The 19894-nt window shown below is 40.0% G+C and overlaps 1 protein-coding gene across 14 annotated transcripts in view; it reads left to right on the plus strand.

The window, feature by feature from the left end:
* Positions 1-19894, plus strand: part of CADPS2 (calcium dependent secretion activator 2) — a 568361-nt gene that overhangs the window by 545766 nt on the left and 2701 nt on the right. For 13 of the 14 annotated variants that reach the window (XM_065555914.1, XM_065555920.1, XM_065555939.1 and 10 more), the window contains one exon: positions 15257-15361. The exons of the other annotated variant lie outside the window; for it this stretch is intronic. In XM_065555914.1, the coding sequence (XP_065411986.1) occupies positions 15257-15361 (105 nt within the window). The remainder of the gene's footprint in view (positions 1-15256; positions 15362-19894) is intronic. 14 annotated transcript variants of the gene reach the window in all.

Here is a 19894-nt window from a genome sequence, read left to right on the forward strand (position 1 = left end):
TAATATTTAAAAAAAAAAAAAGCAGCCCTCCATATGTGAATTGATCTCAGTTTTTCTCTTGAACTGGAAGAATGTTTGTCTCCTTAAAACAGTTTGTAGTATCACTTTTCCTTCCAGTGGAAAAAAGAACAAATCTTTTTATTTTTCAGGCACTTTTACCAAACATTGAGTATGAATAAAGATGTTTTGTGCGCACACACATGTATACATACACACAGAGCAAGAAGCTATCAGTATCTTGCAAATATGTTATTTAAAGTTCACTGCAGTGTTATTATTTTTTCTAAATAATTTCTCCCACTTTTTTTTTTAAATGAGAAGCGCTATAGAAAAGAAATAAACCATTTAAAATCTGGTAAAGGTGATTTTATAAAGAATAGAGGAACATTTATTTTTTCCAAATATTATTGAGAAGCAGAGAGCTCAGTCTAGCACTGATCCAACAAAGCTCAGTACTATTGAAATCAATGGAACTACTCACATGCTTAAAGTTAAGCATGTGCTTAGCAAGATCAGGACCAATGTACACAGTGCCTTGCAGGTGGAATCCACTGTGAGCATCTTTAAGAGTTTAATGGTGTGTTTTTTCTGTAGAAGAATGCTTGCAAGTAATTCCTTTGGCTCTTCCTGACTATTATGACCAGGGCATAAGCATGGTGGTTGGTCCAGATGTGGTCCTAAAGGTCTGGTCTACTCTGGGGGGGCGTGAACTAAGTCGGTCTAAGTTACGCAACTTCAGCTACGAAAATAGCGTAGCTGAAGTCAGTGTACTTAGAGCTACTTACCCGGTGTCTTCACTGCATTAGGTTGACTGCTGACGCTCCCCCGTCAACTCCGCCTACACTTCTCGCTCCGGTGGAGTACCGGAGTCGACGGGAGAGCGCTCAGGCGGTCGACCCCCGCTAGATTGATTGCTCCAGAGGTAAGTGTAGACATGCCCAAATTTTCCCTACCTCTTCATTTTGATGATGTTTTTCCTTAAGTCCTTGAAACCTCCATCTTGCATCTTATTATTGTCACCCTCCTTTACTAGCATGAGAAGCCATGGGAATGATTTTGCCTCAGAAGTTGTGTGCGTCATAATTCAGTCAGCAAGTTGCGCTCATGGGCTAGGTCTACACTACAAACAAAGGGTGTGATTCCCAGGCCGTGTGCGCATACTCACGCTAGCTCAGTGGGAGCTAGAGCAAGTATAAATAGCAGTGTAGTTGCAGTAGCATGGACAGCATCAGCACAGGTTGGCCCTGCCAAGCACCAACCCGCCTGAACCCTCTGGGTATGTATTCAGCATGGCTGAGCCACTGCCCGAGTAACTGTGGCTACACTGCTCTTTATACTCACACTAGCTCTCAATGAGCTAGTGTGACTATATGTAGACAAGCTGGGAATCACACCCCATGCTTGTAGGGTAGATGTAGCCATGGAGTTGTTGTGTACCGCTTATTCCCCACAAGCTTAGTTGTGTCATTTGCATGACTCCTCTAAACTGCCGTAGTTTGGGGAGCAAGAGTCTCTGAGCTAGATGCTAGAAAAGAATTGAGAACTGTACAATATCTGAATAAACAAGAAACAGGGAAATGAAGTCATTTTCTCAACATTGCCAACTCTTGTGCTTTTATCATGAGTTTCATATTATTTAGAGTGTCTCCAGCTCCTGGTTTCATCTGATAACTTGAGAATCTCAGCTTTGACTTAAAAAAAGAAAAAGTACATTTCTAAGCCTTATGGTTGTGGAGAAAGCTTTGAAAACATGAATCCTAAAGATTCAAAAAAGAGAAGGCAAATTTTAAAAAATCCCAACCTGGATTATTTTGTAAATCTCATTATTTTTAAGCCAACCTCATGATATCTGGGGGTCTGACTCATGATTTGTAAATGCCTGTGGTTGGCAATACAGTCTTCTACTAGAAATATTTATGCTGGCCATCGTTTATTTAGACTTCTTTTCAATGCACCTATCCATCCATGCCTGTGCATCAAGAAAAATAACCAATTTTAGCAAACAGTGAACTCCTCCCAACACCTAGTCAAGATTAAATCCATTAACCCTTTTGTCCCGCTAGGGCTATGTGCAAATAAGCAGCTCGTTACAAGTATTTTATCTTTTATCTAGCTGGCTTGAAAAGTGTCCGGTACCTTAATGAAATTTATGGGACACTTACAAGTTTACACATATAAACCAGCACTGAAACGTTAGATGAGGCTGTTGGTAAGTGTTAACTGTGCCTACAGCTGTCACATTCTGTGCAGTCAAGGAAAATCAATAGGGATTGTACCATTTGTATTGTCTTATCTAATATTTGTTCACCATGAAGTGCCAGCCACAAGCACCACCTAGAGCATATTGATTTTGTGATGTAGTGTAATCCACACACACATAGTCAGCAGGTGAAACTCGCAGCTTCTGGAACCATACCATGCACGTTTGGTGTTTTTTACTTGTGTCTCATCTGGGTCAAGTTCACTGCAAAGCAACAACATTATGTGTAAATATTCACGAACAGAAACATAACTGTATTATTCACCATGTAAAGAAGCTGCCAAGAATGAGAGGCACCCAGTGAGAGTGCTCTAGTTTTATGATAATTGGTATACAGTAGCAGAAATAGGGTGTTCCTTTGTAAATCAGAATAGTCTAATGAGAAGAAGCTGCAAACTATCTGAAACAATTTGCGAAGTTAGTAAACATGTAGTAGTAAATACTGCTTGTCTGATCCTGCAGTGTTGAAATCAGTGAGAGCTTTGCCACTGATTTCCGTGAGCACAGGGGTCACATGTATAAATGTAGGATTTCTTTCAACCAAGAGAGGGGCCTCGTTTTTAGTGTTCCCTCATATATCTATGTACCTTTTCATAGGACTCAGGTTTAACACCTGTCCTTCACTTTTCACTGTGTACTGTACATATGTAAAAATGTGCAAACCAAATTGTAAAAACACAGAAGTGAATGGCACATGGAGAAGTTCAAGCTGGGTTGAAAAAAATGTGTAAGTCAAAGAATGCAGGTGTGTGAAATGGAAAAGATCTGCGCATCAGAGTTGAAAAGAACTAAACCAGGAGTTATGTGATAGAAACAACATCCAGATTAGAGAGACAAGCATTTTTAAAATGCTCTAATTTAAAACATATTTGCCAAACTTCAGATGTAAATTGAGAGCTACCTTTATAAGGGGCAACACCACCAGGCCTGAAAATAAGCCATTTTAGGATCTGATCCTGCAAAAAACACTTATTCATGTCCTTAACTTTACACATTAGCCGTTCCATTGGCTTTGATGGATGACTCACAAAGATAAAGTTAAGCTGCTGCATAGGTGTTTGTAGGACTAGGACATTAGTGATGGGGATAGTATTAAGTAATTTAAAACAGTAGCCTTTCACCTTTTATTTATTTATGTTGGGGATTCGTGTTGGCTTAAGCTCAAGAAACATTCACTGGCTGGTCTCATTCTGTTCCTTGGTGGACATTGGTCTATATCATTGAACCGCAACATACAGCAGGGCACACAAATATAGCATGACTGGTAGTAGGTGCTCAAGGAAGCCCTAGTGGTGTAATAGCATAAAGCAGTGCAGTTCAGGAATGAAGTGCATAGGCGGGGGGGTGAAGCTATATGTTCCAGTGCCATTAGTCTCTCACTTTAATAAGCCCTACATTAGCACACAATATTTAAAATAAAGATAACATAACAGATGTCCAGGTCTGCATGGCAGCTTTGTGTACAAATAATTTTTCAAAACCTCACGTCATTCTGCATCTATCATATGTGAGGAAGGGAGATGCAGATGATATGGGTTCCAATTACAAAATTACCAAAATGTTGCAAACAAATTACACCTCTACCTCAATATAACGCTGTCTTCGGGAGCCAAAAAATCTTACCACGTTATAGGTGAAACCACGTTATATCGAACTTGCTTTGATCCGCCGTAGTGCGCAGCCCCTCTAAACCCCCCCCCCCCCCCCCCGGAGCACTGCTTTACCGCGTTATATCAGAATTCGTGTTATATTGGGTCGCATTATATTGGGGTAGAGGTGTATTTTGAAATTTTATATTCTGTCTCTGAGATAGCAATGTAGTATACAGTATGTGGATGGATGGTTACTGTGTGTCATGTATTGAACATTTACATTTGTTATGGATGACAGTACTTCCACAATCATGTAGCCTCCAATTCTGAGCTCAGTTTAAAACAAAAAAACTTTACTTTTCTTCAGAAAAACAATCCCCTTGAAATGCAACACGCCATATCTCATTCCATGGCAGAGTTTTTCTAGGATGTTTGGAAAAAATCAGAAAGAATTTTAAAGCTGTGGGATTTAAAAAATTTCCCCCTCAGTGACGTATTCTTTAAAATGATCCTAACAGTTTTTGGCTCTTCCTATCTCCAAAATGGCTCCGCCAACAAACTCCAAATTTGTTTGGTATTGTTGGCCCCGTGGATTCTGTGGTTTGGGTGAGTATTTTGTTGGGTTTCTTTTTTGCAAGGGAGGTATTGGTGGGTCGATTACAAAAGTGGATAATACGAACCCCTCACTAAAGTAGGCAGGGAAGAGACTAATTAGGGGATAATTCGAGTAGGGATATAAATAAAGGCACAGGAAGGCCAGAGGAGGGGCCCTGAGGGGAAAAGGAAGTGTTCTTCCTTCTAAGTACAGGCCAAGATACAAGAAGAAAGCTGATCACCTTGCTGTAATGAGAGAATAGACTTTGTGAAGAAGTAAAGTTTGTCAATTTACCAGGCTGAAAAAAAAGTCCCAATCCTGTTTCCCTTTTCAGTGGGATTGGACAAAGAATAGATCTGCACAGTTATCTGTGTTTTAAAGTGGCCGGCTGCAGTATTGTTCTTCCCCACTCCTCTCTTCCCAGGGCCGGCTCGAGGCACCAGCGCAGCAAGCAGGTGCTTGGGACGGCCAACGGAAAGGAGCGGCACGTCTGGCTCTTCGGCGGGAATTCGGCGGCGGGTCCCTCAGTCCCACTTGGAGGGAAGGACCTGCCGTTGAATTGCCGCCAAAGAATGAAGCGGTGGCGGTAAAAATGCTCGAGTCGGCCCTGTCCCTTCCTGTTACCTGTGGATACAGTTTGGGCTGTACAGAGCAATTATTTACACACACATACACACACACACTGCAATGCTCTAAATTTTTTTCAAATATTAGAGGTGGAGGATATGTGGATGAGCAGGAGTCCAGGAGGAGGCCTGTAGAAGTGGGGACGTGAGTTTCAATAGACGGGGTGACTTAGAACTGTGCTACTATGTGTTGGATTGGGGCGTCTGTGGGAGGAAGAAGAATATGAAAGGATTTTTTAAATCCTTTTAAATTTTTTTGAAAATTTTTAAATTTTTAAATATTTAAAATTTTCTAGATAGAAAACTTTAAGCACTTAGTTTACAGAAGGGATCGGCAACCTTTGGCATGCAGCCTGCCAGGGTAAGCCCCCTGGTGGGCCGGGACGGTTTGTTTAGCTGCCGCGTCTGCAGGTTCGGCTGATCATGGCTCCCACTGGCCGTTCCAGGACAATGGGGGCGGCGGGAAGCAGTGGCAAGCACATCCCTGCGGATGCGGCAGGTAAACAAACTGGCCCAGCCTGCCAAAGGTTGCCGATCCCTGGTTTACAGTGTAGATAAAAAGCTCCATTCCCTTCCACTGTCCTCTAACCCTATAATCCACACAGATACAACTCTAGACACACACAACTCCACATGCACAGGGCCTCATAAAATGTCACAGGAAGGATCCCCTCCTGTGGACCTTATATCCCAGATTTAATTTGATTTATAAAATTTATAAAAAAACAAATTGAGGAAATTCCCCAAAAAAATATTCATTACAAGAAGGTTTTAAGGTTGAAAGTGTGTTTCAATGGAGTCTAGTTGGCACCTAAAACCAAGATTAGTCATCTCTTCACAAAATTGTGAACCTTAAACACGCACACACACACACATCTACAAATTAACAGTTACAGGATTCACCCAGTTTCTTTATTCTCATATAATCCTTCATCATTATCACTCCATCAGATTTACACTACCGCCTGACATTAATTTTGCCCTCCCTAAAAGTGTTCAATATGTATGCAGATGTCAAAATAACAAATGACTGGAGATCAGAAAATCTTTTTTATTATTTTATTTATTGAAGGGACCCATTTCCAGCATATTACTACATTGCTCACTACAAAAAACTTCTTGTTATCGGATACACAATATAGTTAATGTAGTTATAAAATACAATTTACCAAGCCTATCTACAATCGCATAAACCTAAAGTACCATACAATCAATGGACATTATATCACCAAATTACACCAGTAATTCATTAAAATATTATTTTACCCGTTCATCATATCACACTATGAAATATCTGAGGACATATCTTAATATACCTTTTGAACTATATTATTTTTTGAATCTTTACTACACAATGAAAATAACATACAAAATCAACAGTACACATCCAGCAGCATATTTCCGTTACACAACAAATCGAGTTGGCCAAACTAAGATTGGGTGTGTAAAACAGGGAGGGTTATAGTAAGTGATGAAGGATTGTAGGCAGACAATTATTGGCTATTCTTTAACTGATCATTTCCGTACAGTTATTAATATTTGTTTTTTAAACATATAGAATTTTTTTTAAGAATCAATTAAAATGTACCTTCAAATGTAACACTTTGTATTGGTTTTTGTGTGTGTATCATAATAAAATAATATAGTCAGGCTTAGCAAATATATATTAAGTGCATATCTAGGCCAAGAATTAGCTACTCCAGTACAGATCCTTGCTATATGTTCTACTGTGCAGTGACCATAAGTATGGAGGCCACTTAATTCTGGCAACCTAATTCCAGTACAGTACTATCTGCAAATTCATATTTGCAAATATCACTTCTCTGTACACTCAGTGTTCTATAAAATGTGTGCAGCATAAAAATGCCACCTGATTCTAAAAATATTTCAAACTAAAAGGTGAGGCTCCTTACGCTGTTTACCTGAAGCAATTACTTTTTAAAGACTTCGGTGCAGAATAATTATTGGTTTACCAAGATAAAAATAAAGTTTCAGGAGCAGCTATAAAAATATTCTAGTTACTCCTCTAATAAAGAACAGACAGGTTTTTTAGAGCAAAATAAAATTAAAAGTTGCATATTTAAAGCCTGTTCCTGCAGTTGCTTAACACCATGAGGAGTACCAATACTCATGTTACTAAGCCCTATGTCTAGTAGAAAGGGTTTACCAGATTGCACACTTAGAACCAAATTCTGATCCCACCTGCATCCACAGCATGGAGTCCACCAGAACTTCAGGGCTTGGCTTTGTTCCACAGCTGGGTTTGTTTAGTTTGGAGAAGAGAAGACTGAGAGGGGACATGATAGCAGTTTTCAGGTATCTAAAAGGGTGTCATAAGGAGGAGGGAGAGAACTTGTTCACCTTAGCCTCTAAGGATAGAACCAGAAACAATGGGTTTAAACTGCAGCAAGGGAGGTCTAGGTTGGACATTAGGAAAAAGTTCCTAACTGTCAGGGTGGTTAAACACTGAAACAAATTGCCTAGGGAGGTTGTGGAATCTCCGTCTCTGGAGATATTTAAGAGTAGGTTAGATAAATGTCTATCAGGGATGGTCTAGACAGTATTTGGTCCTGCCATGCGGGCAGGGGACTGGACTCGATGACCTCTCGAGGTCCCTTCCAGTCCTTGAATCTATGAATCTATGAATAAGCTTCAGAGGCAGGGGTGAAAGTAACTTAAAGGACTTACTGGTACGCCAGAGTCCTGAGCAGGGGTGTGGCCTCAGCCAGAAGGGCCGCTGCGGAGCTCCGGGCCCTTTAAATCACCGCTGGAGCCCAGCTGCCGGAGCTCCGGTGGTGCTTTAAAGGGCCCGGGGCTTCCCGCAGGAGCACCGGCCCTTTAAATACCCACCCAAGTCCGGCTGCCGGAGCTCTCCAAGCCGTTTAAATCCCTGCCTGAGCCTGGCTGCCGGAGCTCTAGTGGGGATTTAAAGGGCCTGGGGCTCCCCGCAGTGGCTGCAGCCCTGGGCACTTTAAATCACCGCCATGGAAGCCGGTCCAGTCCAGTACGGCGTACTGGTACTTCACCTCTGTTCAGAGGCCTAATCAAATGCTGACTACACACACACACACACACACACAGACACTCGCCTCAAGAACAGTTCTACGGAGGGATATGTTGTTGCCTGTCCCCCATGCTCTCTGCCCAGGAGCAGAGTCTCTGCCACACCTAGAGGCTAAGGGATGACCTCAGGGAGGCACTCCACATATGTAGTATCTCCCTAATTCCATAAGAGTGAGTTAGTGGAATCCCACACCCCTCCTAGCTGTCAAGTAGTAACCAAGAAGAGTGACTAGGCCTTGCAGTCCAAGATGGGAATCTTCAGGCTGGTATCTCTGAAAAAGAGCTGCCACCCTAGGATGAAAGTGGACAAAGCCCCCTTGGCCGCACACACCAATTACTGTTAGAGGGAACAGATTCTTCACACAATGCACAGTCAACCTGTGGAACTCTTTGCCAGAGGATGTTGTGAAGGCCAAGATTGTAATAGGGTTCAAAAGAGAGCTAAATAAGTTCATGGAGGATAGGTCCATCAATGGCTATTAGCCAGGATGGGCAGGGATGGTGTCCCTAGCACTGTTTGCCAGAAGCTTGGAATGGGCAACGGGGGATGGATCACTTGATGATTATCTGTTCTGTTCATTCCCTCTGAAGCACCTGGCATTTGCCACTGTTGGAAGACAGGATACAGGGCTAGATGGACTTTGGTCTGATCCAGTGTGGCCGTTCTTTTGTTCTTATTCCCACCCCATCAGCTCCTCTCTCCCTTGGGCCAGCAAGGTTGGAGATCTGGGCCTAGTCCCTCTTCCCCGAGGCAGTTCCATTGGGTTACTGTTGCAGTAATCAGGAAGGTGAGAGGGGCAGGATCTGCAGAAGCCGCTCAGAGAAGATGAAGCTCATATGCTTGAACTGTCCAGTTCCCGCAGTCTGTTCCAAGATCTCATGGAGACCATTAACCCTCCTTCACCAGGTACACTTGTCTCCAAGATCAGTTAGGCTGCTGAGGAGAGACCATACATTGAATCATAGAAATATAGGGCTGGAAGGTTCTCAAGAGGTTGTCCAGTCCATCCTCTTGGTCTGAGGCAGGACCAAGTATACCTAGACCATCCCTGACAGGTGTTTGTCTAACCTGTTCTTAGAAACCTCCAGTAGTGAGGATTCCACAGCCTCTGGAGGTAACCCGTTCCAGTGCTTAACTTCATAATCCAACACAGCTGCAACATAAAGTTGGGACATGGCCCGTGAAACACAAACCTGCAATCGTCCCTTAGGAACTACTCTCACTGAAGCCAATAGTTTTGTCTGAGGAAGGGCTGTGGGATCAAGCCCAGACTTGGATAACTTCATATTTATCATGCTTCAATATTTGTGCAATGAAGTGGGGAGCTGAGTATCATATGGATGTGCTTTGGCATTAGAGCAAATGTGTTTTAGTTAATAGAAATGATGTTGCGGCACCCTGACTGAAGACCTTAGAAATATAAATTAAATTATCTGTAGTTACAATGTAGCTTTACAAGTTAAGGAAAGCTATTGACACTCAAAATGCAACATAAGCAATAGCAGATTGTTCCCAGTTAATAGGCCACTTCACTGTTTAAGGGTTCTATTCCTTGTCACCCATTCCCAGCTTTTGGCAAACAGAACTTGTGACATCAGATTTTGAAAAAATTAACAGACCGAAATGTTCAGACCTTGATACATAAAATTAGGCATCTCAATCTGTTTGCCGTCACCAAGATAATTGGCCTGATTTTTCAGAGGTGACGAGCATCTACAACATTCATTGAAAACAATGGGAGCTGAGTGTTCAGTAACTCTGGGAACCCGTCCCCTTATCTAGATGAATGCATATGGAGTTAGGTGTCTAACTTCAGCACCCAAATAAGAAAAAATTTGCCATAATTCCTAAGCCCAAAAAGTGTCCTTAAAGATACAATAATAGTAATAATACTTAGGTCTTGTATAGCAGTTTCATCAGTAGATCTCAAAGCCCTCTACAAAGTAGGTCAATATCATTATCCCTATTTTATAGCTGGGGAAATATAGAATGATTGAAACATTAGGTAACTAAACAGATCTTTTTGTCTATTGAAAATGTCCATATTATTTAATGTCTCTATTTATTTTTTTATAACTTGCATTTTTTAAACCTAACTTCATTATTCTTTTGATTTAACTTTTTTTCTGAAGTGTTAAAGCACCTAGCATACCATTAGTGCTACGCATCTAAACAATAATACATTTTGATACAGGTGGTATAGTATTCTAAACACTCAACTATTTTACACTGACAGTTTAGCTTTCACTGTCTTGACATACAATCTTTCCAGTGGAAAGTATAATCTCTGCTATTGTTCCTATTGAGACAAGCATAGCTGGAGGAGGTAAAAACATATCATTGTTTGTACAGCACCAATTCCTAATCAATAAGAAGCTAAACACTTCAGCAGAAAAAATATTACAGCTTTGTTTCCACAAAATGTTACCATTTTTTTTTCTCTCATCTTCATCAAAAGCAGCATTCTTGACAGTGCCCATTTGCCAGGAATAGCCAAGATATAGAAACCCTATGGGGTCTTGTGATTCAGATTTAGGAATATCAGACCTAGAAGGTCTAAGGCATTGTGTATTAGTATGTATTGAGTCCTCATTCCAGGTGGCAAACAGCTGCACCTTTTTATAAAACTTCAAAAATAAATCTGAAGTGCTTGCTTTCAGAAGATAAGTGTTATATTTAATTGAATCATTCTCAAAACATTATAGATTAGGCAAGAAAAAGGATTGTGAATATTTAATATATTTGTTTTGTATTTCCAATAGTCAACAGAATAATGAAATTCCTTAACTACTTCTCTTTAACTTGCATGAAGAAAGCACGGTATGTTGCTAAATCTCTTTTCACCAGCACTGCCGAGAAACAACTTTAATCCTTGTTAGAAAATTGCAGAGTCTGGGGCTGACAAAGAGCTCATGCTTGTTCTATTGTGAGTGCTCCTGGGCCCTGAGAGTGGAGCCCTTTACAGCTGCATGGATCCAGCCTGGCTCAGCTGTACTATTTAGGAGAGGAGGTTTGTCAATTTCTATTGACAATGGAGAGAGTTTTTCAGTGCCTGTAGCAGTGCTGAACACAGTTGGGGATCAATGCCAGCCATTCAAGCTGCACCCTCTTTCATTGCTTTGGTTTGTTAATTCAAGACTAAAGGTCCACTGAGGGGGTTTAGGGTGTTTAAGAAAGCTGATGAACTGTTTAAGAAAGCTGATGAACTGAGAGCATTTATAGCCCTGGTGTGGCAATTTCCATAGTCAGTGGCAACTATTGGCACTGAGGGAGTTGTGTCCTTGTTGACCCTCTTGTTATTAAAAATGCACAAGTGCTGCGCTTCTCAATATTTCAACACTCTTTCATTGTCAATACCACCTTCTGAGCCCTTCAGCTTGTTGCTTGCTCTAAAGATCTTCTTAGATTGGGTTTGAAAACTTCACCTTAAACACTAGATTAGACTGATGTTCTGTTTTCCGTGCTCCTGTTGATTTGTTGAACCTTCCCAGGGCTGGAAAGCAAGTAGCAGCTTGATGGGGAGACAGGCTGCTAATATGATTTACCAGTCTACAGTCATGCACAATAAGTGTGAATAAATACAGGGGTCTCACAGAGTCAACCCTAGCCTTTCCTTTTCTCTTATTTTTACTTTAAAAGAGATATCTCTGGAAAATTGAAGTGAGTAATGCATGCCCTTACAGGAGCTGGATGAACCATGAATAAGAAAAAAATAACATATTTTTTCTTAAAGTGGTTGGCTGCTGTCATGCACTGATGTGAAAAAATATATAATATTCACTTACTGCTTTATGCCTGCATAGACCACAGCAAAGAATAAGCCACTAATACCGTATCATTGACATCTACAAGAGTCTTACTGCCCTTCCAGTATCATTGTTAGAAGGGGGAAAGTGCATTTTTACCAGTTAAAAAAAACTGTTTTTATTTTAAAACTTTGAAAGCTAAAGGCCATTATCTGACTGCTAAAGGTTACAAGTGAGTTTGCAACAGATCTTCCAAATGACACGTTGGGTGTATACTCTGCCAGTAAACTATACTAATGATGGTCAAAATGCGTGGCCTGCTTTCCAACTCCCTCTGAGTTTGTAGCACTGTGCTTTTTTTTAAACACCATTTTAAAAAACAGAAATAGGGAAACATTCATCTTAGATAGGCTAGAGGAAATTCCTTAAATGCCCAAAGTCTGTGTATTAGAGGCCAGAAAGTAACTGGTATTCTTTCTAGCAATGCTACTGGCGGGGCGGGAGGAGAGAGACCCTGAAAATACACTAGCTGTGTTTCTTGTAAAAATTCTGTGACCATTCTGGCTTCAAAATTTGAATGTCATTTTCCATATAGTGCTTTTTAAATGTTTTCTTAATGTGTTTTGATATATAATATCAGATAATACTGTTTAATGGTAATTTAACTGTATGATTTTCCTGAATGTGTTTAACTTGTTAAAACTAAGCTAAGAATTTCAATGATTTTGATTTTAACATTTTACCATTTTTCTGTTAATAATTATAAAAATGCTTTTTTGCCCTGGTGTATTGATAATCCTACTTATACAATGGAGGGACAAAGTTAATTTTTATTTGCCTTTCAAATATTGCCTGAGCAGCATTTATTCTTTAGTCTCCAAATTTAACTGGACTAATATGAAGCAGTGATTTTAGTTTCTTGGCTGTGATTTTAATGTGTCTGTCTTAGTGGGGTGATGTAACAAATTTGCATTCTATGGCAGTTTTGATTTACATATCTGGATTTTTTGAAAATACACACATTTTGAGAGAATGAGACAGGTTCTGTTCTGTTTTCCTTCTACAACTCATTTATCACAGTATCTGCAGCTTGCTCATTCATTCCTTACCAATTATTTCAACACAACCCCCTTAGCAGAAGTAAATTGTAGCTCATGTTATGCAGGTTTTTTCTCATGGAATAATATTCATTTCTTGAAAATTCATTGACAGAATCATGTTCTGTATCTCTCCCCTATGCAACATTAAGATGTGTAGCACCTAAGCAACAAGAGGATAGATTAGGTCCATCTTGTTTCAAAGAACAGTAGAGGATCCAGAGAGAATGCATGGCTATATGACATTTCAAGTTTATCATGTCAGCAGAGTCCAGCAAGTGAATTCACATATATGCTATTTGTTATAGTACATGACAATCATCCTGTATCAGCCTTTACTTGAATAAGACCCCGTTATCCATTATTTCAAAAAAAATGTGAAGTAATTGTAATGAAAACCCTAAAATAAGTGTGTGACTAATAAAAGAAAAGAAATTCTATTAAGGAATGTCTTTCAGTGATCCAGAGCATTGTTCCATGGATATCAAATCAACCCTACATAATATTAAACAAATCAAGTTACTTCATTTTATGAGATTTGTATAGCCACATGCATTTTATTCAGTGTGTTTGTTCAGTTCAATATAATAATAAATTAATAGGAATACATTTGAAAAAAGTAATATTAATTTATTTCCTGTGATATGTAATTAAAATACCTTTTACACATATTAAACAAAATTGTTAAAGCAACCTTAATAAATACAAGTCAATATTATATGAAAATCTTTTAATCATTACAAACATTTCTTAAAGCGAATTACTAATCACTTCTGAGTCTAGATTTATTTTATTTACTATAAAGAAAAAGTATTTAAATATATAGCCAATATATGTATAAAAAGCTTGTTCCACAAGGCTGGCATTTTTGGTATAAAGAGTGCTACTTTTGTCATTAGGTAGATGATATCCAGAAACCACATTGTGTTAGATCTTTCAATATATTTTTAATTGGGCTTACAATATTCAGAGAGTGCTAAAGCTGCATACAGTAGCCATCCTGCGAACTTTGTTAATATATGCACCTTGTATCGTATGCTACATTTTAAAACATAAACACACCATGTTTCTCTTCTTTACATATCTGTGTATGTTGTAAGGGGACAGGAAATTACAACAGGAAAGGATTTAAGCCTCCTCCCTGTGGGAGAGAGACTATAAATAAGGATGAGAAATGAACTCTCTCAAAGTATAATTTCTTATTCCTAAAACGAAACAAGCCCCTTCCTTTTTTATACTTTGACTGAATGACATCTGGTTAGTAGTTTACATGAGTGAGAGAGAGAGTAAAATTGCTACAACATCTTGTAAAAACTCTGTTAACTTTAGTTAATTTTAATGCAACTTGGTGCTGTATCTTCTTGACCACTCATATATTTGAGCTGGACATTATTTTTATGATAAAATGAGCACCAAGTGCAGTAAGATTATTTTTGCAATATGCATTCATAAAGCTTTGAGTGAAAATGTTTACACACATGCCTAGCATGCAAAAGGAAAAAGAAATATCTTGTAATATAGTTAGTAACAAATGGAAGGCAAAATCCTGAAAAGCTTACTTCTTTTATTGTCTGTTTCTGGTTTTACTGAAGTAAAATTCCCATTGACTTTGGGGTGATTTCCCAAAGTCAGGAGTGAGTAAAAACAGAATAAGGACTTCAGGATTTTTGGCTCATTGTTAGATGCCCTTATTCTACATTAGATGCTGTTTTCTTGTTTGGTATGGAAAACCTGAAGCACAGCAAAATCTTTCTTTAAAGCTAATCTTACTGCATTTTCCCCTACTGTTTCAGCAGTCAGTTCTTCCATATGTGTGTTTAATACTCATTCTTACTGACAGATAGCAAAGTGCAAAACACTATTTCACATGAATTTGTTAAAACTCAAAGACAGCGTAGTGAGTGCTAATGAATGTAAAACAGTCCAGGAATAGGCGTAGTTTGACTTCTATATTTTTTTTTTGGAGGGTGGTGGGGGGCAGCTCCAGTCAGACCAATAAGGTTGTGCCTGGGAGGGCAAATTCGGCCCCTAACCGAGACTTGTAGTTTGGGGGGGGGGGGGGGCAACGCCCCCCTGTCCACCCCTAAATTATGCCCATGAGTCTAGGTCAAGTTAGTTGATTTCCTAGCAACACACGCAATTCTATTAACAGAAAATTATATCACTGATGACTTCAAGTGCTCATCTATGGTCATTACCTGTCATTACTAAATATGTTAAATGAATACTTCAGAGTTGTTGTTTTTTTTGTTTTGTTTTTTCACCCTTCTTTCTAGCAATGGTACAGCAGCTCCATGAAAGTCATATGTATGTGGCTGGCTGATAGATTAGACCTTCAGCTTCACATCTACCAGCTGAAGACTCTCATCAAGATAGTGAAGGTAAACAAAAATATATTTGAATTAGATTACAAAATGGCATTAGAGAGAAAAGTGAGGGATAGTTAACAGAAAATAAACTACTATAGATAAACATGGGTCACTGTGCAAATCCAGACATATATAGTGAAGCAAATTGCTACTTTTTATCAGGGTTTCATCCCCCCTTTGGTTACCTGTGTGTGTGTGGGGAGGGGGGAAGTATGTTTAAAAATGCTTATCTTGATTTGCAGGAAGAAAGACAAGAGGCAATGAATGTGATTTAATTGGGCCACTTTATTCACTTAACTAGTTGGTAATAAATGGTACAATGCAGGTCATCTTTCTTTCCTTAACCATTTCCACCTATTTGGATAAATGGTACAATGCAGGTCATCTTTCTTTCCTTAACCATTTCCACCTATTTGGAAGCACTGCCCTCAGGCCTCCTCTATCTGAACCTGATCTCAGCCCCTTCCCACCACCGTCCCCTCATCTGATGGAGTTAAAGGGGGCTGGAAAAAAGATGGGGTTGTCTCCCTGCTGAACCACATATTAGGAGCTCCAACCCTACTTTTACCAACTTCTGTAGGGGATGCCTCCACCTAAATCAGTGGTGGGCAACCTGCAGGGACATGCTGGCCGCTGCTTCCCGCAGCTCCCATTGGCCGGGAACGGTGAACCGCGGCCACTGGGAGCTGCAGGCAGCCATGCAAATGTAAACAAACTGTTCAGCGGCCCGCCAGCGGATTACCCTAATGGGCCACAGGTTGCCCACCACTGCCCTAAACCCACTTCCAGGTCCTGGCTATCAGGGAATCATATCCCCTCTGTAATAAGTACCTACATTGGACACCTGCCACACCTACTACCTACTAAATTGTGATTCTAGACCTACCCTCATTACCTACCTTACCCCTCACCTGCTATGGGGAAGGTGGAAAAAACTCACTTCCCTTCAGCCAATCTGACAGTGAGGGAAAAATTCCTTGCCAGCCCCAAATGAAAAAAGGCACTAGGGCAAGCCCACAGAAGATCATAAAATCTGGTTCTACTCTGATCCCCTGGGTGGGAAGGTAGATCCTACTGATCAGCGATTGAGAGAGAGCCTTCTGGAATGCATTAGGGGTATTAATACCCTCCCCTTCCCCTGGTGCACATTGTGAGTCAGTGACTCTCCCTGGCCCAGCCTCTTCCTGTTTCCCCCTTGGCTCCACTCAGATGAGTCTGCCCTCCTCCTCCTCTCCCTCATAACCCAGATGCAGTACGGATGCTTAAAAGAGCCCTGTCCTCTTTTTCCTACTGCCTAGACAAAGAGTTATTGCATTCAGTTGCAGTGAACACCTTTCCCTGAATGAGTAGTTACTGTCCATTGTAACCTCACTACAGAGGAATCAAACAATCAGTTACAGTGAACAAGTATGTTGACTGCATTATGTCTACCATCTCAATTATAAATCCTTACCTGGAACAGACTGGAGCAATTTGTATAGGGACTTCACTCTATACACCTTACAAAGTGTTAGTGGTTGTATTACTGAAAACTGCTAGTTTTACCTTGACAATTACAATAGTACACTTACCCCTCCTGCCCTCAAGAAAGTGGATGGTAACTATTTTTTAATTATTTTTTCTATTTCATTATATATTGTGATGTATTAGGTTCAGCCTGGAGAACACTGTACAAGTATTGAGTAGAATTTCCTAATTTTTCTTAGGCCAGATAGAGCACCAGTAGAATTAGGAACAAAGGAATTACCATATTGAATGAGATCAGTGGTCTCTCCAGTCCAGTGTCCTATCACTGACTGTGGCTAGTGCCAAATGCTTCAAAAGAAAGTGCAGATATCCTGCATTATACAATTATTGGATAACCTGACCTCGTGGAAAGTTTCTTTCTAACCCCCCATCAGTGAGTAACTGGCTTTTGCCTTGAGTCAGAGGAATTTGTGTCTCTTTCCAAACTTTTTTAATCCTTACTATTGTAGTTCTGAATGTTCTTGTTATCCATACAAAGGTCCAATAAGAACTTCTTGGTCTCAGTGATAACTTTTTCCCCAAATTACCATGTTGTACAGTTAAAGTCATGGCTGTAACATATGGGGAAATTGATCTCTTGGACACTAGAGTTACATTTGGAATTTTCATTATAAAGTGGAAAAATGATTCACTATGGCAGATGTTGCCATGCTTACACCAGCGTCAGCCCAACAGGCCATCCAAGTTTAGCTTTGCCATCTTAGAGCCAGGTCCTGTGCTACTGGTTTCAATGGAACCAATTTCCTTTCAGGCCACTGGCTGGTGACAGCATAATCAAGACACACTGTGAGTGGTGACTCCAATGAGAGCCCCCTTGTGGAATTCAAAGTTTTTCTCAAGGAAGGACAACAGTGGAAACATCACCTGCTCTCCTCCAGGGCTAAAGTGCTCATGGAGTACAAGAAGTGCACACAGTGAGAGCTAAAGGCAAAATTATACAAGTGTGGAGTTTCTGGAAAAATTGACCCCAAGTCCATAGAGTCCAAAAGATTTACCTAAACGGACACTTAAGGAGTGACTGGTGCACTGTGAGTCAGTAGATGGCAGGACCAACTATGCCAGTACTGTTGTCTGCATTAAAACTACAGAGTGACACAGTAGTTACCCTTGCTTAGAGGAAGTGCAGTGAACACCCATGCAAAACTGGTAGCAACTTTGTGGCTGGACATGCGGAGTGTTATGGGGATGTGAGAGAGGGTTCCAAAGTTGGTTTAAATGTCTATGGTCTCCAGTGTAGAAAAGGTCCTAAAATCTCATCTGCATCACTTTACATCCATCTGTATATACAAATTCTGGAGAAGGTCCAGAAAGAGCTATATAAGTTGTTCAAAGGCTCTGAACTACCATCATAAGAATGAGAGTTTAATCTTATACACTTTGGAAAAGATACCAAGAGGAAACCTTGTTGTATTTTATAAGTACCTAAAAAATAATCACAAAGTCTTTAAAAAGATGGGTTTGAGCTAAACAGCAACAAAACCCAGGGACACTCATGGAAATTTAAAAGGAAAGAAACTGGATTTAAGTAAATGAAAAGGCTTTTTTCTTGGAAGGTAATCAAATCTTGGAATTCAAGAAAAAAGGCTGTTACTTGGACACTAGTGATACCTCAGGATATAAATGAGATTAAGTGACAATTACTTCATGTTACATAATTATTTTTATTGTTTTATTTATACAGTACCATCCGTTTGCACAGAGCTGTACACTAAGTGAGGTATGCCAGATCTCTGCCTCAGTGTGCTAAATTCATGGCAAGAACAATAGAGCACATGAACATGCACACAGAGAGGAAAAATGTAGTCTGAAGGATAAGGAATATTCTTTCCCCAGCTGGCCAGCAGAGGCTACCTTAGGAGAAATACTAAAAAATACTTAAACTGCCAAATTATCATGAGATGCTTTAGATGTGTAACTGCTTTTAGCAATAACAGCAGTTGCACCACCGAAGGCCACTACATTGAATTGAGACTATATCAATGGTGCTGATACTGAAGTCTATAATGAGGTAAAAGTTCCTCTAAAATCAATGGGAGATTTGTCTGGATAATGGTTGCAAAATCAATCCTTAAAAGTCATGTAAAAGGAGAATTCTGAAAAAGTGTGAAAATCCTACTGTATTTCCTTAGTGAAATATAGTGAGTGACTGTATCCAGAGACTACAGCATTTTCTGTTTGTTGTCTCATACTTGTTTTCTCGTTTAAAGGAAAAGTGCACCCACTTTGCTCAAACCCACAATATAAAAATCCACAAGGTAACCCATAAACTCTAAAATGTGGGGACTTAGGGCATAGGTTAAAATTTTTAATTAAAATGGATATTTCTGAGTTTGTACTTGCACAAGCAATATCAGGCATGAAGGGTGTCATGAAAGAAGGCTATAGTGGATGTGGGACATAAATCAAGTGATTGGAAAGGAAGCCTAGAGTGCATGAAGTGGGAAGGGTCATAAGTAGAGATGAAAGAGATATGAGCAGTGATGAAGTTCTGGAGAGATTTGAAAGTGATGAGTAGAACTTTGATCTCAGTATGGTTCAGAACACAGCTTAAAGTGGCACTGACTTAAAGGATTTCCTTCGGGGAGCACACTATACCTATGTTCTGTTGAGTGCAGTGGCTACCAATTCAATGCAATTCAAGGTTTTGGTTTTGATATAAAGTGTGTGTGTGTGTGTGTGTGTGTGTGTGTGTGTGTGTGTGTGTGTGTGTGTGTGTGTGTGTGCGCGCGCGCAGCAGTTGAAATCAACTGAGATGATCAAACTGATATGTTCATTTTGGGGCTGAGAACAGAGCCATCTCAATAGAAGGCCTTCAGCTCTGGAACTTACTCCCTCTTTGATCCAACAGAAAAACAACTGTGATGATCATGGAAGGCTGCAGACCTCATCAGTTAATCCAGGATTAGTCTAAGGGAGTTGGTTAAGGAGGGGTTCCCTGGAAAGATAGGTTCCTTATTGGGATTGCTTTGGTTACCCTGAGTTATAGTTACTTTATTGTTGATTTTATTGCACTGAAAT

Source organism: Chrysemys picta, chromosome 1 (assembly GCF_011386835.1).
Source record: "Chrysemys picta bellii isolate R12L10 chromosome 1, ASM1138683v2, whole genome shotgun sequence".
NCBI lineage: Eukaryota > Metazoa > Chordata > Testudines > Emydidae > Chrysemys > Chrysemys picta.